The sequence below is a fragment of the Cebidichthys violaceus genome, unplaced genomic scaffold, assembly GCF_023349555.1.
Source record: "Cebidichthys violaceus isolate CVI_PGR_0920_01 unplaced genomic scaffold, fCebVio1.0.p SCAF_61, whole genome shotgun sequence".
NCBI lineage: Eukaryota > Metazoa > Chordata > Actinopteri > Perciformes > Stichaeidae > Cebidichthys > Cebidichthys violaceus.
This window is the reverse complement of record NW_027176828.1, coordinates 454,440-476,928: the sequence shown is the minus strand read 5'-3', so window position 1 is coordinate 476,928 and position 22,489 is coordinate 454,440. Positions and strand designations below refer to the sequence as shown.

General features: G+C 44.7%; 2 protein-coding genes across 4 annotated transcripts; one reads left to right on the top strand and one right to left on the bottom strand.

Moving 5' to 3' along the window:
- Window positions 1–3,251: 3,251 nt before the first annotated feature.
- Window positions 3,252–14,713, bottom strand: sf3b1 (splicing factor 3b, subunit 1). Of its 3 annotated transcripts, XM_068734219.1 has the most exons (24): window positions 14,603–14,713; window positions 13,540–13,712; window positions 13,124–13,225; window positions 12,892–13,006; window positions 10,499–10,578; window positions 10,212–10,397; window positions 9,528–10,002; window positions 9,226–9,347; window positions 8,924–9,121; window positions 8,718–8,819; window positions 8,321–8,500; window positions 8,095–8,181; window positions 7,540–7,810; window positions 7,282–7,427; window positions 7,004–7,150; window positions 6,586–6,711; window positions 5,726–5,947; window positions 5,439–5,621; window positions 5,243–5,354; window positions 4,988–5,108; window positions 4,760–4,891; window positions 4,311–4,583; window positions 3,986–4,202; window positions 3,252–3,890 (listed from the first exon to the last, which is right to left on the bottom strand). In XM_068734219.1, the coding sequence occupies exons 1-24, from the start codon at window positions 14,628–14,630 to the stop codon at window positions 3,732–3,734; spliced, it is 3,957 nt and encodes a 1,318-aa protein (XP_068590320.1). In that variant the 5' UTR covers window positions 14,631–14,713; the 3' UTR covers window positions 3,252–3,731. The 3 variants fall into 3 exon arrangements, with proteins under 3 accessions (XP_068590320.1, XP_068590321.1, XP_068590322.1); XM_068734220.1 differs by lacking the exons at window positions 12,892–13,006; window positions 13,124–13,225; window positions 13,540–13,712; window positions 14,603–14,713 and adding an exon at window positions 10,934–12,656; XM_068734221.1 differs by lacking the exons at window positions 3,252–3,890; window positions 3,986–4,202; window positions 4,311–4,583; ... (15 more) ...; window positions 10,212–10,397; window positions 10,499–10,578 and adding an exon at window positions 11,073–11,654.
- A 1,946-nt stretch (window positions 14,714–16,659) lies between these two features.
- Window positions 16,660–20,939, top strand: coq10b (coenzyme Q10B). The gene is made up of 5 exons (XM_068734212.1): window positions 16,660–16,843; window positions 19,005–19,163; window positions 20,054–20,246; window positions 20,343–20,444; window positions 20,618–20,939. The coding sequence occupies exons 1-5, from the start codon at window positions 16,746–16,748 to the stop codon at window positions 20,783–20,785; spliced, it is 720 nt and encodes a 239-aa protein (XP_068590313.1). The 5' UTR covers window positions 16,660–16,745; the 3' UTR covers window positions 20,786–20,939.
- The last annotated feature ends 1,550 nt before the right edge of the window (window positions 20,940–22,489 follow it).

Here is a 22,489-nt window from a genome sequence, read left to right as displayed (position 1 = left end):
CACACACACACACACAATATAAACACATATTTGCCTCTTGTTTTCTAGGGATATCCCTCTCCTGCTGCCTCTCTCACACACACACACACACACACACGCACACACACACACACACACACACACACACACACACACACACACACACACACAGAGACTTCCTAGCAGACCCAGATTCTGGGGGGGAATCTGGGTCAGAGCGCATGAAGCTGGCTGTGTAGCAGTGGTGAGTGAATGGGAGAGAGGGAGAGTGGGGGAGGTTTTTTTTTTCCATTGTGAGTCTATAAGCGTTCATGCATGCTGTGTGTGTTTTTTTTTTTTTTTTTAGTCCAAGCGAGTTCCCAATGTATTCCTCAGCTCTGTGACGGAGGGGTCAACACTGGATGTGGTGCAATGATGGTAATTAGTCATGCATGTGCAGTGATGAATAAAATGTACGTTAATACTGAATGAGTACACTTTAATCTTAAATATTAATGCGGCCCCTGCCTGGCCCCCCTGTTTGAAATGGAACTGTCAATGCAGTAGTGGAAAGTAAATAACTACACTTACTCAAGTACTGCTCCGAAGTACACATTTTGAGGTACTTTTACTTTACTCAAGTGTTTACATTTTATGCTACTTTACACTTCTACTCCACTCCAATTCACTAGGAAATATTTTGCTTTTTACTCCACTACATTTATCTGACAGCTGTTAAATTACAGATTAAGATTTTGTTGACAATTCATAAAATATGATAATCTCTAGATTTATCTATCCAACAGTATATAAAATAGTCAAAATGTGATTTTAAAATGCTGCTCATCGAATATAATATGCATAACTGTGTTTTCATTAGTTTATAATCACCTAAAAATAAGAATTATTATCTTAGAATTAGCTTTATGTCCTTTATATCTAAGAACGGATACTCTTCACGGAGTCCGCCGTGTTTCTACGGCAGCCCAGAACGGACAAACCAAACACTGGCTGCAGAGAGAATCTTTAATTTTTTTACGGTACCTGAAGGCCACCGTAGTTCTCCGACACCGTGAAACTGCAGTAAGCTGAGCCGTAGAGGGAAACACCGTGCTACCGCCAGCCGCCACCTGACTCCCGTTACTGCTAAAGGTGTGTTATTATGGTATGGATGGCCTGTGAGCGAGGCGAACGCCGGTGCCACGTCATCTCGCTCTTGGAAAGAGAGGAGTGAGCGGAGGGATATTTAGACGGTTGCAATCTGAAACCTCACCGTTAGATGGCACCAAATCCTACACACTGTCCCTTTAAAGCCTCATATTAATATTCCAAGAATATGGTGCATAATAATATAACTCTGTGAAAGTGACCATGCTACCAAAAACATACTTTAATACATGTGTCTGTTAATACGTTTACTTTAGAGAAATCTTTAGTCTTAAGACTTTTATTTGAAACAAAGTATGAGGTTTAGCTATATGTTCTGGTATTGCTACTTTTATTAACTGTAATACTGCTGGGTTGTGTACAGTAATCTGTAATATTACATCATAATGTATTAGTTGATTATATATAAATATATATATAAATATATAAAGTTACATAGAGCAGTACAAAGTTCAATATTTCCCTCTGAGATGTTGTGGAGCAGAATAATAAAGTAGCAGAAAATGGGAGTACAAGTAAAGTACAAGTTCCTCAAAATTGTACTTACTTGTCCGGTACTTGAGTAACAAGATGTAATTACAATCTTGTGCATTTGAAATATTAAAAAGCTCCAGAGAGCAGAGTTTATAGGAGGAGACTGTGGCATGTTTTGTGTTAGTGCTGCCTCCATTATGTCAGACTCAGTTCAATAAGATGTGAGAGATGAGGTCATCCTAAACCAGGCCGCCGCCCCCTCCCCCCCCGCCTCCCTCATGCTCTTACTGCGTTATCTGGTTGTTGTGTCTCAGCAGGATGAGAAGCAGGAGAACAGAACTATGATACCCTAAAGATTCACCTGTAAAAGGTAAAGATGTCTGAAGTACTTCATGACACAACGGCTCATTCAGACGACTCACACACAATAGTTATTGTTGTGAATTTAAGTACAAATGTGAGGTACTTTACTCAAGTCTGTTCTTTTGCCATTTTCTACTTTCTAATTAATTTTCCCTACATTTATTTAATAACATGTTACTTTACAAATTAGTCAATTAGTCGAGTGAGAATGTGTTTGAGTTATTTCTAGAAGTTTTTCATGTAAAACACTTCATGGTTTCAGCTTCTGAAATGTGGAGATACGCTTTTTCTTGTAATAATACTGAATTATTTGTAATAATACTGAATTATTCGTAATAATGTTGATGTTTGGACTGTTACACGAAACAAACATTTTGAATGTGTCCCTTTGGGCTCCGGTTAATTGTGACGGCATTTCTATTACAAACCAATCAATTGGAGATAATCAGATTACATAATGTCAGAATAAATAAGTAAAAATGTCCTTTATACAATAAAAAAAATATTTTGTATTTAAATCTAAATTGAAGCAAAAGAGACGTTCTCTTTTTAAATATCTGCTTATTTGCAAACATTTCCAGAACAGAGATCTTTGGATGAAGCCAGTTTCAGAATTGTTTTCATTTTATTGACATATTAGAATCAAAGGTTTTTTGGATCTCTTAGTTTCACTCCATAATTCAGAAAATACCATCAACAGCCATAGACGGATACATTTCCTCCCTGTGTTTATTAATAACATGTAGTATAAATGAGTGTGTGAATGGTGTGTGAACAAACCCCTCTGTAGAAAGCTTCAGCACACAGAGAGGAGTGAAGGTGTGAAGTTTGGTGAATGTCAGAACTACTGAAGAGGAGATTTCTGGATCAGTCTTGAGAAAAACTCCATTTAGAGAAAAGGTCCTTTAAAGAGACGTTTAGAAGAGTCTACAGGTGAATAGGGTCAAAACATGAACTAGTAGATATCACCATGAAACTTCACCACTTCACTCACATTAAGACAAGTATTTATTGCATTACAAGTTTACTGAAATGTTATGTTTAAATATATAAATCAGGCATTATCTGATGGTAACTTTTGGTGAAATAGGAGAAATCTACAGACATAAAAAGACAAATTAGTAAAATAAACATCTAAATGTGTATTTTTGGATGTTTGCTTTACACTAGTCTGAAAGAAGTTATGACGGCAAAATATTTCTGTATGAATTAATATGACGTGTATAAATGTCTATATTCTCATGTAGTTCAACTTCTACGAATAAAATAAAAACTCATTGAGACAGAAATTGGAATTTTATACACAAACATTTTATTCGGTTAAATAAAGCAACAACCTAATCAGAACAGAGGTGTGGAACGAGGAGAGGTGTGTAAAGGGAGCAGCCGGTACAGAGGCCTCTAATTACACACTAACAAAGAAATAATCAAAATATTTAAAAACGTTGTGACGACTTTGCTCTGCATTCTTCAAATCAAGGCCTGTCTGACCTCGGCCATTCCTTACAGCGAAACACTCGGAGTAAAAAGAAAAAAAGAAAAAAGAAATTACATACAGACTCTTACAATGTTCCTCTTATTCCTCCTAACGTCATGCTCATTCTTTAATTCAGGCTCAATAAAGTGGCTTCAAACAGAGGCCGAATGCGGCCGGCGTTGGGACTGTTGCACCCTGGGAAACATCACTGTTGCTAAATAGAAACGGACTCGGTCCTAGACGAGAGATTAGGGACGACGACGGAGAAGCGGGAGGGCGCGTGAATTCATATTTACAAGGCGTAATCCAGCTCGTAGCGGACGTACATGTTCTTGTCGTCGTTGTAGACTTGTGGGTAGTGAGCGATGAGGGCGTCCTGGGAGCCGATGTAGATGGAGTTGTAGATCTTCCAGTAGACGTCTCGCACCTTCCTGGCCGGATGGAACAAACCCTGGGAGAGACAAGAAGCGCATTAATAAGAGAGCTTATTCACAGGGACTATTTCTCCACCGTTATAGATCCGCTGAGCGTCCGGGTCGTTCTCACCTGTAAGCAGTACTGCAGCATGCGGCAGGGCCCGATGGCGACCCGCAGCCCCTCCAGGGCGCCCATGACGGCCTGGATCACGTGCGGCGACGTCTCGAACACGTTGGGCCACACGTAGTTCAGCAAGTGGTTGAGGGAGTCCTCGCAGCCGAAGCCGTAGACGCCCAGAGACATGTGCTGGACTACCGCGCTGGCCGTCTGTCTGTGGACCAGGTCTCTGCAGGAGGACACAAGAACGGGGGGGGGGGGGGGGGGGTCAGAGGTTACTGGTGTAAAACAGAAGCTAGACGTCCATTTAAAAAGCGATGAAACGCAGAAACGCCACCTGTCCATGAGCGCGTCCTCCAGCAGCGGCGTGACGGCGTAGATGTAGTCCTTGCCCATCTCTCCGATGTACTCGAACAGGAAGGAGAGCGACTTGAGAACGCCGTTCTGCACGTTGAGCTCCGGCACGCGGTACTCGTTCATGAGCGCCGGCAGCACCGTGAACGGGGAACAGGTCTCGGCCACGATGGCGATGGCCACGGTGGTGCAGACTCGGTTCTGACGCTCCTGGACCTTCAGGTTGTTGAGCAGAGTGGCCAAGACATCGTGGGGGCTGAGAGGAGAGGAAGAGGAGGAGGAGGAGGGCAAAGCGTCCGTTAGTTCACATCACGAGGAACCGAAAATATAAACTCAGACCGCTACAGGGTTTCTGCAGCAGATAGCCTGAAAAGAGACAGTTGAAGCAACATAAAGACGTTTTTGGCGTTCATGAAGATCTTGATCTCTCACCCGATGGCTTTGGCGATGTAACCGAACGTGTTGACGGTGGCTCTGCGGATGGCTTTTTTGTGAGCCTTCAGCAGCTCCAGCAGCTCAAAACAAATCCTCATCCACTCCCTGGCCGACACATATTCAGCCCCCCTGAAACACACACAAGCCGTTAGGACCCGTATCCCAATAACACACACGACAATCTGATCCATACAAACGTCGATCTGAGGCTTTAATTCTACCGACCTGTCGGCGATCCGGCCCACCAGGTCGATGCAGTTCTCCTGCACTTTCTCGTGTCTGTTCTTCAGGATGGGAGTCAAACGAGGAAGCAGGTCTTTGATGGGCGGAGTCATCTTGTGCATACCTGCGATGACACGAAGAAAAAAAAAGATCAAATAGCTATTCAGACGTTTACCTTTTTACACCCGGAGATCTGAATGACACGGTCTGTAAGTGTGAAAAGCAGTGGATCGTTGATGATGTAGTGAGGAGACGTACCGATAACGTTGACGATGGCCTTCAGTGCTCCCAGGATGCTACCCAGAACCTCCGGGTACTCCTCTCCCAGGTACTCGTACAGCACCACACCCAAGTGACCCATCAGCTTCTCCTGCAGCCACGGACAAACAGAACATGCGTTAGTTTCTAAAAGAAGTGAAATGGATGTGTCTGTGTGTGTGTGTTCATAGTTTACCTCCTGGCACGTCTTCATCACCACGGCGGTACGGGAGATCAGGTCGGCGGCCTGCTGACGGACTTTGGCGGACTTGTTGTTGAGACGCCAGAGCACCGTACCACAGATCTGGGGCAGGTAGGGCTTCACGCGCTTCCCGAGGGCGTTCACCACGGTGCCGAAACCGTTCAGCATGACGGAGTCCTGGAGGGAAAAGGAGAAGGAAGGGACAAAAAAAATGAATAAACCACTCCTGTGAAAGAACTCCAGGGTTCTTCCTCTACTTGAATCTGAAGCAGCAGTCTCACCTCGGTCGTCTGCTCCTGGAAGGCGTACAGGATGCCGTCGATCAGCTGCTCCTCCAGCTTGTGGTCGATGTCGGCGGCGCCCAGGTTGCCCATGATTTTCTCGATGGTCTCCATCACCATCTTCCTGTACTGCTCCGCCTCGTCTTTCAGGTCGTCGACGATGCGAGAAATGATCTCTGCCGCTCCCACTTTGTTGGCCAGCTCCACTGTGGTGTCCACCAACTGTTTTTTTTTTTTGGGGGGGGGGGACAAGACGGTTTGAAAAGTTGCATGGGAGGTGTGCAAAAGCATCTCAGGTCAACATGTATTTGGCTCAAGTTAAGTGACAGTTAAAGATGTCACAACTCAAGTACTTGTCTGCTAACCCTGGTACAGATGGTTTACACTTCTCTCCACAGGCCTAGATAACAGCGGCAATGATTTGATTTCCGTCAAACGCATCATGAAAAACATCAACATCAGAAGCTCCCGTGTGTGTGTGTGTGTGTGTGTGTGTGTGTGTGTGTGTGTGGAGCGTGTGATTGTAACCAACGGGTGCAGGTTGAGAACAGACGAGACATGAACGGCAGGTCCGATAGCTCTCGTGTCGGTGTTAATCTAGCGAACGACTAGCCCTGATCTGAACCACGGACAGGTTGAACAGGCGAGAATAGTTCGCGGGAAGCAGCTTACATCATAGTCATTGTATACGTGTGGCACAAATCAGCTGTTTTTACTTCTTAACATCTATTGGCTGTTTTCGTCAAAGCAAACAAGAGACCGAGATCCCACTTTCACAAATGTTGGATTCATGAGATTGACAATCATCCACACCTCAGACTTGTTTTTAGTTGAACATGATCTCCCGTGTGCTTGCTCACCTGTCTGTAGTTACGTCTGTCCAGAGCCATCCTGTGCTGCCAGAAGTGCTTGAAGAAGGGAGGCAGGATCTCAGTCTTGATGTAGTTGGCTTCCACACCATCAGTGCCACAGCACTGCTTCACCACCTACGAGACAACACACACACACACACACACACACACACACACAAACACAAGGGCAGGTCAGAGAAGGAACACCAACGAGTTCAGACAAAAAAAAAATATAAAAAAGGTAGAGAAGCCAGATGTGACCAACGGGTGCAGGGTGAGAACAGAGAGTACGGAAAGCACCAGCTCTGCTAGTTCTCGTGCTGGTGTTTATGTAGCGACGTACTAGCCCTGACGCAGCCATGAGGAGGCCGAACAGGCGAGAATGAGTCGCAGGACGTTAGCTGAAGTCGTTCTTGGTCTCCCTTACCTTGAGGACAATCTTCTTCATCTCCTCATCGGGGGACTGGAACTCTCTGATGAGGATCAGCATCACCTCTCTGGTGTAGTAGTTGGCGTACTCGGCGTCCATCAGCGGGATCAGGTAACCGATGGCTTTGAGGAAAGCGGCCAGACCCTGGTGACAGAGAGAGGGAGGCATACATTGTGAATACAAACTCTGCTCTCGGATTGTTGCTTCTAGACCTTAACAATCCATGTAAATCTGCAGCCCAAAATAGTTTGTTCTCTCCTCCAAAAGCATCGTACCTTTCCTCTGTGCTGTCTGATACCCTTCCAGAGCGGCTTGAGGACCGAGTCGAAGGATTCGATACCGTAGGGAGTAGCGGCTTCGGCGAGGGCGGCGATAGCCAGAGCGCTGATGGTCCTCACCTTCTGCTGCTCGTCTACCAGACCTGGGAGGGAACACAGACAAACCGTCAGAGAGCGAACACATTCCAGCACGACGGCGTTTAGAAAACGTTCAGTTCAGTAACGGCTTAAAATCGTCTCCCTCCGGCGACTGACCGTGTTCGATGATCTCCACCAGGCTGCGGAGGTGGGGCAGAATGGCGCAGCCCATGAGGATGGCGATCTGCTGCACGATCTTGATGCCCGTGTGCCGGGCCTGCCAGGACTTCTTGCTTTTACACACAGCTTTGAGGAACGGCAGGAGAGAGGGAATGCCCAGAGCGGAGGCCACCACGGCGAAGGCTCGGGCCGTGGTGTTTCTGACGTACTCGTCCATGTTGTCGATATCGGGTCGCATTGTGGAGATCATGGTCGCCAAACCGGCAGCCTGGAGCGGACGGGAAGAAGAGGAACGTCAAATATCTGAGTCGGGTGTCTTTTAGTCAAGAGACGATCCGAAAATAACATACTTAATGTTTTAACAACTGTAAATGGAGCGTGTGATTGTAACCAACGGGTGCAGGTTGAGAACAGACGAGACATGAACGGCAGGTCCGATAGCTCTCGTGTCGGTGTTAATCTAGCGAACGACTAGCCCTGATCTGAACCACGGACAGGTTGAACAGGCGAGAATAGTTCGCGGGAAGCAGAGTGTGCGTTTCCCCACATTACCTTTGCCAAGTTGGAGATGATCTCTCGGCCTTCTACTCTGGCATAGTAGTCCTCATCAATCAGCAGCGGCTCAATCACCACCAGGATCTGAACACAAAGACGACAGTTAGTTCATGTCCACTCACACACACACACACACACACACACACACACACACACACACACACACACACACACACACACACACACGGGAAGTAAGCGCAGACGGCGTTCACTCCGAGCCTACCTTGTGTACGTATGGTCGAACCAGGTCGTCCAGTTTGTAGAGGATGCGGTCGATGACTTTCACCAGCAGGTGGCGCTCCTGGTCCTCCAGGGTGGGCGACATGAGCAACGGCAGGATCTGGTTGAACAGCGGACCCGCTCCGAATTCACGAGCTTTATCGGTGATCTGACGCAGAGCGGCCTGAAGGAAAGAGGGGGGGGGGGGTTAGAGATCGGTCAGACGGGTCAGACTTCAGGTGTGGATCTTGCAGTAGGTAGCGCTGTTGTGCTTTATGCTACTTCAAGGCTTTTAGGGAGATTAACGACGTGTAAATAAAAAGGACAGGAGGAGCACAAGGAGTATATAAGACATCGGGGACTGTTTTAAAATCATACTTAATAAGGGAATGATGACAAACCTTCCTCATGGGCGGTGTTCCATTTTTAATCTTAAGCAGCAGCTTCATGATCTTCCTCTCCTTCTGCTCCTCAGGGCTCAGCGTGGACTCGTCCACCTCCACCTAAAAAAAACAAAAAAACAAACACACGGAGCGAGCCGTCAACACACACGTTGACCTTCAGCGGTTGATTTTACGCATGCCGTGCGCAGAAAATGGATGCTCACCAGGAGTTTGTCAAAGTACTGGATGTCGTCGGGTTTGAGGAAGGGCAGGTTTCCTGAGGGCTGGTCATTCATCTGTTTGGTGGTGCGGTCCTCGACCTGCATGTGGAAGCCCGTCATGCCTCCGATGGGGGTCGGTGTGGCCGACAACTTGCGGGCCGGAGTGCGGATCGGCACGTAGCCGGCCGGTGGAGGCAAAACCTGTGGAGAGGAACAATAAACTGTCAGTGATGGGAGTACGTTTTTAATTATATTTACTCATTAAACACAATAAAAAAAAAGGGGGGGGGGGGGGGGGCACGGACCTTGTATCCCTCTGGGAACATGGCGTCAAGCTCGTCGTCTGTGAGAGGCCGGTTCCTCTCGTCGATCTCCCGCTCCCACCTCCACGCCTGCAGCTGCTCTGGAGTCATGCTCATCAGGTGACCTGAAGAAAACAGAAGAGGAAACGGATATTTAAAAACACAGCAAAACCATTAAGGGGCTCGAGGATACATGTGACTAATATAGGACTCTGCTGACATAGTTCCTTTGTTCCCAAATACAAACATAGACTACAGAACACTAGAAGCTTTGTTAATGTATGAGGGGAAACAAGCTTTCTTACCTGGTGTTGGGGTGGCCATGTTCATGGCTGGCGTTCCTATGGGAGTTTTCCCCGGGGTCAGCAGCGGTGTAGAGGATCCCATCTGACTGGCAGGGGTTTCATCCCACCGAGACTTCCTCTTGCTGGCCCCTGGGGTCGGAGTCTCGCCCACCGACTCGTCCCCTCTGTCTGTGCGCGGCGTTTCAGCCCAGCCGCTCCCGTGTCCCGGGGTCTCCCGCTCCGTCTTCGGGGTTTCGTCCCAGCGGTTCTTGCGCACGCTCCCCGTGGCGCCCCCGTGGCCGGGCGTGGCGTGGCCCGGCGTGTCCCTGCCAGGGGTGGCGGCGCCAGCAGGCGTGTGACTGGGAGTGGGGTCCCACATGCGGGTGCTGGGAGTGGCCCCTGGGGTCTCGCTGCCCTTAGCGCGCCCAGGGGTTTCATCCCATCGGGTGCTTGAGGGTGTGTGCGCGGGGGTGTGTCCTGGGGTGTGTCCTGGAGTCTACAAGAACCCAGAAACAAAGACAATCTGAGATTTAAAACACGTTGGAGACAATAACACAACTTCCAAATAGTTGTCCCATATTACCAGATTCCCTCATATTACATTATCCAGAGTACTTACAAGGAAGTAACCTGAATATTTGTACCCACTACAAGACGCTTAAGTTATCCATAAAGCAGTAAGAGGCTGAAACTCGAGTGGCTCACCTCAGCAGAGGAGTCAGCCTGGTCCCAGCTGGACATCTTTTTGGGTGTAGTATTAGTGGGGGTCTGGTCAGCGGTCTGGTCCCAGCGACGCTTTCGTTTCGCGGCAGCCTGGGAGGCAGCGGACCCGTTGACGACTTTCAGGTCCCCCGATTTGGCCTTCTCTACCAGCTGCAGACGGATCTCCCTCTACAAGCAACGCAAGAACAAAATGTCAGGAAAAAGAAACAGAAACGATACAACCGTGGAAATAGCCTGCAGTCAGAAGAACACCGTGGACAGCCGCTCACCTCCTCTTTGGACAGGTTTTGCTCCAACATGACGTCCACGTACGACCTGACCTGCAGCTTGGGGTCCGGCGTTTTGCCCCCTGCGCGAAAGAGCACCAACAAGAACAAAGGACACTGATCAGTGTTGGCTCTAGGGACCCACGTTACTACAAAACACAGCAAGCACAAAACACAGCCAGCTAACCCTGACTCTCTTTACCAACAGATTAACTTACGCTCCTGTTGTTATAAACAGCTGATTCACAAAAACAGTCCTACTGAATTACATACAAATATACATTTGTCTGTTCTTACATACAGTCATAGCATTCTACTGAAAAACAAGCAGATACATAGAGAGAAGAGCTGTGGTTGTGGTGCTTTCTTAGAGTGGATTAAGACGTTATAGCCATCACTGATGCAGGGGTCCTGGGCTGCGCTCTTCAGAATACGTACACTTTCAGTGCCATGGTCCCTCTGCAGTCAGACTTCAACCGGCAGAAAAGAAGCCTAGAAAATGTCTCTTTACCATTAGTAACACTTTGGAAAAGGGTTTGAACTCACACACAACAGTATACCACCTGTGTTGCATTGATTTACGGCACTCAAAAAAAAAAAAAAAAAAAAAAGTATCTTGGGGCATAACCACAAAACTAGAAAAAATAAAAAAAATAAATCATATGGAGATCATGTGGTCCAGATTCCCAATTGGTTACACTAGCATATAAAAATGTTGAGGCTACATCTAGGAATGACATTAGATATATGAGCATCTATTCTGGCATTCTAAGATAAAAAAATGATGATCCTATCTATCAGAACTATGGTGACGAGACGTCACAGCAGCCCTGCTATCCATCCAATAATCTCACATTCAGATCCTGACTTCCTTCTGAGGACAAAGGGGACTGATTCCATAAGGATGAGATATCTAGTCAAAGATTTGGGACGTGATTTTTCCATCATCAATGTAAGGGAGGTTTGATCTAAAATTTGTAGGAAATTGATAAGCCAAATAAAAAAAACTTGGGGGGGGGGGGGGGGTTGAGGTTTGTTGTAGCCAGTGGACCCTGACCAAACTGATAAGTGCACAGTTCTCTGTGTTCCCCATAACCTACACAGGACGAGTTGCTGCACCCTTAACAGAGTGCAGTACAGGACTGGCAAAGCAGTACTGCTGTAGGAGAGAAATTAAGGACAGTTAGTATGGGCCTGTGGTATTGTGGTACACAATTTTTTTTCTTGATAACATATTTCTATTTTACAGAGAGAGAGAGAGAGATGTAAAATAAAAATATATTTACACAACAACTTTGTACAAAAGAACTCTCTCTACATGCAGGCTTCAGTCGAGCCCTAACCCAAGACCAACCCTGAAGCACTCGGGCCATTTAAGCTGCTGTTGTCAGTGGAAGTGAAGGAAATAAATGGAGAGAAAGATAAACTAGCTGGCTCTTGTAGGTTTTTACACTTCCAGGCCAAATAGTGAAACTAAACCCTAATAATGAGATCTGTAATCAAAGCTGGCTGCACTCATATCTCACGTGTTATGTGCTGAGGCCCACGGATCGTTTACAGCTCTGACAAAGTGAAACTGGGAAGACAAATCTGGCCCCAATTATGACTTATGTGTTTATGACCCCAAATGATCCTGAGGCTGACCGAGTCTATTTCTCTCCACTGCCTGCCTTGGGATCTAAAGCTCTGCCTAGAAGTAAGCAGGGTGTTGTTGGTTATCAGTTCCTGAGCTCGGCATGGCATAGCAAAGTTCACTGGCAGGTGAATTACACCACAGCTAACCCTCAAACTTACTGTTAATCCTCACAGGCTACGACAAGAGGGCCACCGCCCTTTACCGAGATAATTTAGGCTGTTGCTCACATGGGAACGTTAACCCTTCGACTCACACACAACCCATCTGCGACCCACGTTTGTTAGGTGAATAAGCCCGTTGAACATTGAACACCTAACCACCACTCCCGCTGAAAAGCATGGTAACCCCACAGTGGGTTTTCACTACATTTTATTGCACGCACAAGGATACAAATTTAATTTTGCACATAAATATATCACGGAAATATTTTTCCAAAACCGGAATACTGAAGATAAACTTTGAGCCCACACTGTCATTTGCTGTAAAGTTGGAAGTCGATACAAATGTAGATCATAAATATATCAGGAAGAGAAAAACGCACAGTGACACAAAACGTTCTTGGACCACAGAGGATTGACCACGGGGAAGGCATCAAGTCTGGGAGGCAAGCTATTGCATTGTAGTCGAAGGGTTAAAACAGAAAAACTATGGGTGTGAAACCATTGGCAGTCATGGGGGGTCACAAAAAAAGTGAACCGTGAAAAGGGGGGGGGGAGGAAATGGGGAAGGTGTAATGAAGTCAAAAAACAGCCAAATTTACCGTCTGCAAAAGGGTCGAGACGCTCGGGTGAGATGATCATCTGTCTGCGCCGGGCTTTGTATTCATCTTCCCGCTCTGCGATCTTCTGCGGACGATGCTCTGCAAATGGGTCGTACTGCAAAAACAAGGACGGGGGTGTAAGTGCATTTAAAAACCGAGAAGTAAAAAGGAAACACACAAAGAACACAGGGGTGAAAATATGATATTGGAGACACAACGAATCAACACATACTTGCTCGTCTGACTGAGGAATGGCGTTGAGTATTGCCACTGGTGCGTGGTACCCTGGCTTCTTTTGTCCCAACAAGCTCGTTGATGAATCCTCTTCATCATCCTGAGGAAGGAGAGAGAAACAGGAGTCTAGTCAAATCTCACCAAAACAGCAAGACTCTCCTAGCTCACATGCAACAGACAAAGGGGAGCATTCAAGCTCCTTAAAAAAAACTGGAATTGCAATATAAGTGAAGTAAAAATCAGTCACATTGTTATAACAATATTTAGATAAAAAGGAGGATCAAACAAAATAGATCTATGTAGTGGTGGAAATGCAGGTTTGCTCTGTCCATTTACATTTTGTAATAATTGTAATTATTGTACTTTAGTGATTACTGAGTAAAGGATCTGAATACTGGGTATGAAAACACTTACATCTTCCTGTTCATTGGCGGCGATGGACGTGACGTATCCAGCAAAGCGGCTGTCGCTGCCTCCATAGATCTCCTGGTCAAAAAAGCCGGTGGAATCGAGGCCCACTCCCTGATCTCCTTCCTCCAGCAGGGTGGCCTTCATCCCCTGGATCTCCAGGATCTGGGCCTCGATATCTACAGAGACACGAAAAAACAAAAAGGATGACAATTAACATTATTGTCAAAAATATCCGACTCATCGGTACAAAAAACAACAACAATGACTATCTGTGTTTAAGACTCATTACTCTCAAGCAGTACTCACGTAATGTACTTGAGTACACATTTAAGGTACTTGTACTTTACTTGAATTTTTTCAAAAGAGAAATGTTGTACTTTTTCTTCCACTACATTTATCTGAACGCCCGAGTTAATTTTCGGACACAAAACAAATGAGTTCACAATATATGATTTGTATTATTATTATTATTATTTCACCTTCACCTCAATCAACAAACACAACAGTAACATACTGCGTTCACATGAATGCATGAGCAATAACATAATAAATATAACACATGACAGTCACAGGGACATTTTTCTACATTAAGTGGGCTACTTAAATTTTTACTTAACCATTGTGTAACGTGTGGTCGCGCGGTGTTGTCAAAAATAAGCGATTGCTAACTGGGTTAGCCAAATAATACCCATATTATCTTATACAAAATAAATACAGTGATCAACTAGAGGTAGTAATGCACTAAATTATATACTTGAAGGTCGATATGAGCACGTCGATAAGTCTGGTGGTGAAGTTACATATATATCCTGAATTAAAAGGGCTCATCTTTCACGGTGACGGTAGCTAACTAGCATGCTACAAACCTAGCAACCAGCGCCATTATCTAAGCCGTCCGCGTTGCGTCGCATCACGGCCTACTGCGTCTCGCGCTTTAAAACAAACGAATACATCAGAACGTGCTCCAGATACTTCAACATGCACTACATAATTTCTTGACACATAATATACTGAAAAGTAATCCGAAACAAGAGCTCATTTAGTGGATTTTGTGCAAATAAATTACCTTCGTGCGTTTTGGCGATCTTCGCCATTTTGGTGGTGGTTGTTCGACTCTGAGACCGGAAGTGTGCTACAGCCGGACTTCCGTCTTTTCTTCTTCTTCTTCTTCTTCTCCTTCTCCTTCTCCTTCTCCTTCTCCTTCTCCTTCTCCTTCTTCTTCTCCTTCTTCTTCTTCTCTAATTTGATTGACGGATCGCAACCAACTTGAATGTAGATAGTTTACACATTTCAACTCGTTGATTGTTTTCTAAAAAACGTAGTATTTTGTTTTTTTTGGCACAGGAAAGTAAACAGTCTCTACAAGTAAAAGTACATAAAGTCTTAAAAATAAACGTGTTCATTATGCAGGATGCTCTTTCAGCGGTGTTGCCATCAACCGTTTTTTAAACGGTATTTTGTGTGTGTGTGTGTGTGTGTGTGTGTGTGTGTGTGTGTGTGTGTGTGTGTGTGTGTGTGTATTATATCAGTGTGTTATTATTACTTTTTCAGGAAGGATTTTACTTTTTCAGTTAATTGAGATGGAGTTCATATTGAACAATTAACTAATGAAGGGAATAATCTGCTGATTATTTTCCTGAATAATTGTTGATTGTTTGGTTTGTATATAAAAGGTATATAACATTATATAGAGGAATTAAAATAGACACAACCTTAAATATAAAATGCAGCATAAACATGAATGACAAAAGTAATATTCATCGAGAAACATCATATCTTATAGTAAAACACTGCCAGGGAACATTTTACTGCAATGAGTACTTTTACTTTTGATATTTTAGAGTTTGAATACAGAACTTTTACTTTCATTTTCACAGTGTGGTAATAGTATTTTTATACTTAAGTAATATACTTCTTCCAATACTGATCCAATCTAAACATAAAGTAAGATAAGATAATAAAATAATCCTTTATTAGTCCCACAGCGGGGACATTTGCAGGATTACAGCAGCATAGTGGACAGTGCAACAAGAGACATCAGTAGAAAACAAAACAAGTACAATAATACAGTTAAAGTACATCGCAAAAAACTACAAAAGCTAAAATATAATCAGATTGAGTGGTTGGATACACATTATTGGACATATGAGGTAGTATATGAAGTGTTTGTATTGCATTATATTACATACATACATTGATATTGATATTACAATGAGTAATTTGCAGTTTTTTTGTGTGGTCTATTCTCTCCCAACACTTGCTTCCACTGGATCCAGTGGGCATTCCAGGACACAGCTAGCCTGGACAGGAAGTGCAGTGTAGGTGGAAGGGTGGAGGGGAGCTTAATGTTGTGGGGATGGGGGGTGGAGGTGGATCAATACACAGAGGGTGCAGGTCGATGGGGGGTTGCAGCAGCAGGAAGGACTGGATAAGGGGGAGGGAAGGATGACCGATGAAATCTGTTGAGGAATGAGTTCAGATCCTTCTCCCACATTTGGTCCCCCACAGGCTGGGAGTTGGGTTCCTTGTGGCCCGACATGTTCAGGCCCCTCCAGACCTTGCTGATATTTTTATGTTACAATCAATCCTCCATTTTTGTTTTACTCCTATATCTGTTTTCCCTTCCTCAGCTCCTCCTTGTTACCTGACCTAAATGCCCTCTTCTTTTCCTTAAGGGGGGTTCTTTATCTCAGGAGTAATTCAGGGTTTGCTGTTGGAGAAACATTCCTGGTGGGTACGACATTCTCCACACAGAAGATAATAAATAAACTAAATTGTATAATTAGCCAAATTTACCCCCAACAAATAGCTGAGAAGATGGCAGCTTTTTCCCCTCAGCTGGAGCGGTGTGTGTGTGTGTGTGTGTGTGTGTGTGTGTGTGTGTGTGTGTGTGTGTGTGTGTGTGTGTAACTTTAAAGTACCCTACACCGAGCTTCAGTGTACAAGGTAAACATGAGCCAACAATCTCGTGACATTCCAGCGTGGGCGCGTTCGTGCACGCGCGAAGCACACACGTCAACGGTGACGGTTGACGAACACGCGACGCTGGCCAATGAAAACGCTCAGCGGAGTACGGGTCATCCAATGGTTGGCCGACATTCTGGAAGTTTAGCTCGACGTCTTGGAGGGTGGAGGGGGCGGGATACATCTATGGGCGCTTCTTGCTTGTCGGTTTCTGGAGAAAATCCGTTAAAAAGAAGAGAAGCGCAATGGCGAGAGGTAGCCGGAGCCTGAGGAGAGTAGCCGAGTGCATCAAACAGTTACCTGCGACAGCCAGCCGAGAAACACAGACTAGGAACAGCGTGAGGTGAAGTATTCTCATTATCTTTTACATCTCGAGCTAAAGTAGAAAGTAGGAGTAGAAGACACACCTCAGACAATAACAAACAATCTGTCAACTAACTAGAAGTGGAGTATAAAGTGAAGCAGATACTGGAAACACCGTGGTGCAGTGAAGTACACGCGTCTCAGACGTACTCCCGTTACATTCCGTGCTGCAGCCTCCCCTCTTATGGGGTACAGCTGCATGTCAGGATTGTATTTTAAACGTGAACAGGTGCTGCATCTGTGGTGTTTTGCAATATCTCTGCACATGCATTAATGGTCTGGGGTTTTAAAGCCTACACAGGGGGAGGAGGTTTTTTTTTTTGCATGCAGAACAACTGAACTCCATGGAGGCCATCTGGCACAATAGTGGGAAATAATGTGCCTCTTGTTAGGCCGCACACTTCCAAAAAGTGTATCTTGGAACATTTTCTTTTTTACATCATGAAAGTTTTTTTTTATTTTTATTTATTTTTAATTTTTTTTATAAATATTCAGTATGCAAACTACCTCCTTTTGTCCTGCATCTGGGGAGCACTGTCCTCCTCCTTTTTTTGCTCTGAAGTCCCAATTTCTCAACCACAACAACCCTCCATCTGTGTTACCTGGTACCCATACACTTGCGTGGACTTGGCAGCTTGAAGTCAGTGCACACGTGTGAGCCGTATCGTCTTCTAGGTAGTAGGTAGTGAATGGGCTCTCCGGGCCGACAATAGAACAGGAATCCAAAGCAGCACGTCACGAGATGCACAGAATGGGGCTTCGTGGGTATGAGATGATGATGATGACATCGATAATGTCACATTAAGGGGCGGTGACATGACGGCTGATTTTAAATCTAAAGTCGTGCCCTAAGAGCGGCGCCAGGGACATGTTGAGGAATAGGGTGCAACAGGTGCCGCGTGTGAAGGCCAAGAACAAATCAACCCTGGAGATTACTCACCGCGAGCCCTGCTGCTAGCCGCGGATTAATGGAGTCCCACCATTCATGGTGTCACAGAAGACCTGACTCAGGGCTTTAGCCGTCATCCCACTGGTTCCTACTAACCAGGAAAGCGGCGCTGCGGAAATGGGGCGATTAATACCTGCAACATGTTATGATTTTTGATGGTTGATTAATGGTTTAGTTCACTTTAAGGGAAGAAAACAAATTGGTACAAATCACAAGAGCACAAGGTAACTTTTTTCAAATTTAATTTTTCCTGTTTTAGAAGTCTGACCCAGAAAATATTTCCCTAATTGATGAATAATTAGTGATCCGCTGTCAACGTTTTGGCTTATTAACCAAATACTTAATTGATTGACCAACAACCTACTGCATCAAAGAACCCAGCTGATGAGTGTAATCCCGTGACTGTGTCTTCCATCACAGGGCAACAAACCGTAGTGCAAAAAAATATATAAAAAAAAATTACAAAACACGTCTCTTGAGTTCCATTTAATGGTCATTTGAATTTCAGCGAATCAGATGTCGGGCTTATCTATTAATTAAACCGTGTTTTTCTTGGCAGGACATTGTCTTCAGCACTCCGTGTTACAGGACGTTAATAAAGGAGTTACCTAACCTAATTCTTAACCTTATTTGTCATCTGTCCCCCCAGGACAAATAATAAAGGAGCTGTAGTTGACATGTAGGCCAGCGGTCACGACACACGGTTGGACTGGCCGGGCAGGTTTCACTCTTGTGTGTGTGTGTGTGTGTGTGTGTGTGTGTGTGTGTGTGTGTGTGTGTGTGTGTGTGTGTGTGTGTGTGTGTGAGGTCTCTAAAGATGCACCATCTCACCTCATACCTTGACCATCTTTATTATCATGTACTGGCGTCTGTGGCCCATTTCATTTGAGCGCTAAATGCTCGGCAGGTGTTGGAAGAAGGCTTTCTGTGTGAAGCGTCCTGTTCCCCAGAAACAAAGGCAGCTTGTTGCTTGATTTACAGACAATAAATGTGAGCGAATACTCATCAATCAATGCTCTCAAGAGAGCTTCCTGTCACACTTTGGATTTTAAGATTTGTCCGAGGTCAGATTGTTGCACCATCTTTGTAGAAATGGCGTGATTGTGTTGGCCCTGCCCTGTTTTGTTGTTGTGGCTGATGAGACTATTGATCTAGTAGTGACGCGGTGGATGCTGTTTGCTCTGTTGCTCAGATACCTGTCGTCATGCGGGATCCTGATGACTCGCGCTCCTCCGCTGCTGAGTACGGTCACCATGCCCGGGTTCGGTATCATGTCGTCCGCTCGGAGCTTCTTCAACCTGACCGGCTCCTTCTCCAAGAGGAAGGAGTACTCGGAGAGACGCATCATCGGGTGAGTCTCCGTCTGCCGGGAGTGAAAGAGATGCTCTATTAGATCATCTTCACTCTTTCATTTTCCCGTCAAAATGTCCTTATTAATGCTTTTTGTTGTTAATAATTAAATGTCTCAATACACTTAACAGCAACAAACCATCAAAAATATTTCCACAAGATAACTTTATTTTTGCAGAAATTGCTGAACAAAGTGGGACAGAATGCAAATAAAAACAAAGTATTACCAACAACATTTATCAATAAGGTGCAAAAAAAAATCAAATGTGCATAAAACCCAATGAAAAACACGGTTCGCTCTGTCAATACCAAGGCTGTTGTTTGCACCGTTAGCGGCCATGTTGATAGCCGTTTAAACCTCAGTGCAGGTAAGTGCATGTTTTTTTGAAAAACGTGTTCCCAGTCACAGTCCTCACAGGTTAACGTGGAAGTGATCGTTTTAATGCCGGTGCTCCACTGACGCACTGAATGTCCTCCTGTGTCCATAGAGAGGTCATAATCACTAAATCTGGTTGTATAAATAGACGCAGGCGGCTGCAGCTTTTTCCCCTCAGCTGGAGCTGTGTGTGTGTGTGTGTGTGTGTGTGTGTGTGTGTGTGTGTGTGTGTGTGTGTGTGTGTGTGTGTGTGTGTGTGTGTGTGTGTGAGAAACGGCCTCCATCTGTGTCTCAGTCACGATATCTTTATTTTATTTGTTTCCTTGTCTTTTTGCATTCTTTCTGCAGCCTCTCTCTTCTCTTCTCTGTTCCTCATCGACCTACTTTACCCTCAGCCGGGTCATGAGCTTTTGGACTGTGCCCGCCTTTTTGTTTAGTGTTTTTTAAATGTTATGTCACAGTGGCTGAACCTTCTCGTGCTTCCTGTCCTGCTGGGAGCTTTTTGAACTTTGCAGGTATTCCATGCAGGAGATCTACGACGTGGTGGCCGGAGTGGAGAACTACCGCCTCTTCGTCCCCTGGTGCAAGAAGTCGGACGTGGTGTTCAAGCGAGCGGGGTTCTGCAAGGCCAAACTAGCCGTGGGCTTTCCACCCGTGATGGAGCACTACACCTCTCTCATCACTTTAATATGCCCCCACCTCGTCAAGGTACGCCGTCGGACCCCACCAGAGCAGCGTTCCTGGCGTTTCGCCCATATTCAGCGGTAGATATTTGGAATCTTATATGTCACGTTTGCTCGTCAGGCCTCCTGTTCGGATGGAATCCTGTTCAACCACTTGGAGACGGTTTGGCGTTTCAGCCCTGGCCTCCCGGGATATCCTCGCACCTGCACTGTGGACTTCTCCGTAAGTAGACGTCATGGATGTAACCGTAGCAGTCAAAAAAGCAAACGTGTAAAAGCAGTTGCAAGTGTATTTCTCACTGGATCGGTGTCAAACTCTGAGACGTGCATATGTACACACGGCATGATATTCAGCTGCTAACTCTCCCTCCCTCCCTCCCTCCCTCCTCTCCTCAGATCTCCTTCGAGTTCCGCTCCCTCCTCCATTCCCAGCTGGCTCACGTCTTCTTCGACGAGGTGGTGAAGCAGATGGTTTCGGCGTTCATGCGCCGCGCCTCCAAGATTCACGGTGACGCGACGGCCATCCCCCAGGAGCTCATGTTCCACGAAGTTCACCACACGTAGTGCGGCACGAAGCGTTCCTCAAACACAGATAAGCAAGCAAACAAACAAACAAACAAAACCCAAAGCCAGAGAGAAAAAGAGGAGAGGTGGAGCGCAGTGCCTTTCTCAGCAACGACCAAGTTAATTCTTATTTTATAAATATATATAAATATACATATATATATATATATATATATATATATATATATATAAATATACATATATATATATATATATATATATATATATATATATATATATATATATACATATATATATATATATATATATATATATATATATAACTGATCCACCAGCTCGTTTTCACCTTGGTGCTTCAAACACACGCAGACGCTGTTTCCATTTCAGTTCATTTTTCACATCCGTAAACCGCTCTAACCTCCATTTTTGCGACCACTTTAACACACTTTTGTTTAAAACGAGCTGCTTTAAGAAGAGGCTTTACGAGCACACGTCTTCCAAAAAACAGATTTCAGGATGTGGAGTCGATGAATCACCGGGGGTCGGGGCACAAATAGGAGATAGGAGCCTTTTTTTTTTTTTTTTTTTTTTTTTTTTTTAAAAGATGTTTGGGTGGAGACTTGGGTGAAGCTACTGGATGTGCTGATAAAGATTGAAGACTAAATCATCAGTTTCGATGACGTGAAATGTTCCTTTTCTCTTTTTAATATATATATATATATATATATAGATATAGATATAGATATAGATATAGATATATAGATATATAGATATATATATATAGATATATATATATATATATATATATATATATATATATATATATATATATATATATATATATTTTCAAGCTCCATACTAGAGTGCATGCGTGAAACGTACGATTCTGTGCAGATTTCAGGATTGGAAAAGTAATTTAGACGTTTAGAAGGTTTCTGCTCGGCGGAGCCTCGCGCGTCAGACAGTTAAGTTCTCGTCACAGGTGGACACGTTCAGGTTTAACTTTAATCTTACCCGATCCTTTACTCAAGACGACACACACACTTCCTCTGACCGCTGACTCACACCTGAGTCAGGAGCTCAGCGGAGGATTAGACGGTGCGTTACGAGAGCTTGACACCTGACCAAGGGATCAAGAACAAAAAAAGAGAGGCCTGCAGAGGAGTACAGGGTTGTAATTAATACTTTTTTTTTTTTTTTTTTTTTTTTAAATCACTGATTCATCTGCATATTCTAATTGTTTAGTTTGTTTAAAAAGAGGAAAAAAAAGTTGGAAATAGTTTGATGTCTCAGAGGGAACGATAGCCTCCGTCTAAAACCTGAAGTTATGTAATTAACTGTTACAGATCGTCATATTTGACAAGTTGGAAGCAGAGAAACGAGTAATAGATTACATAATCTAGTTGCATTTTTGTTATTTTCTGTCGACGGATCAATCGACTGATAGTTACAGCTCTAGAAGAGTGAGGACGTCGGATCCACAAAACACTGATCTTACAGCTCACGGTCCTTTATCGTCGTGTTGCCGAGGTCCAGAGGGCGTTAAACCTTCAAGCTGCAAAACGCCACGAGTCAACGCAAAAAAAAATGAAGTCACAGCCATGAACGAACATGTCGCCACGTAACTGTGTATCATCAGAACGTTTTCTAACCACAAAGGGCAGAGGCTGTTCAACGCAGTGAGGATTGTGTACAAGTGGCAGCAGATACATGTGCTGTGAACTAACAGGACCTTCAGAGGAG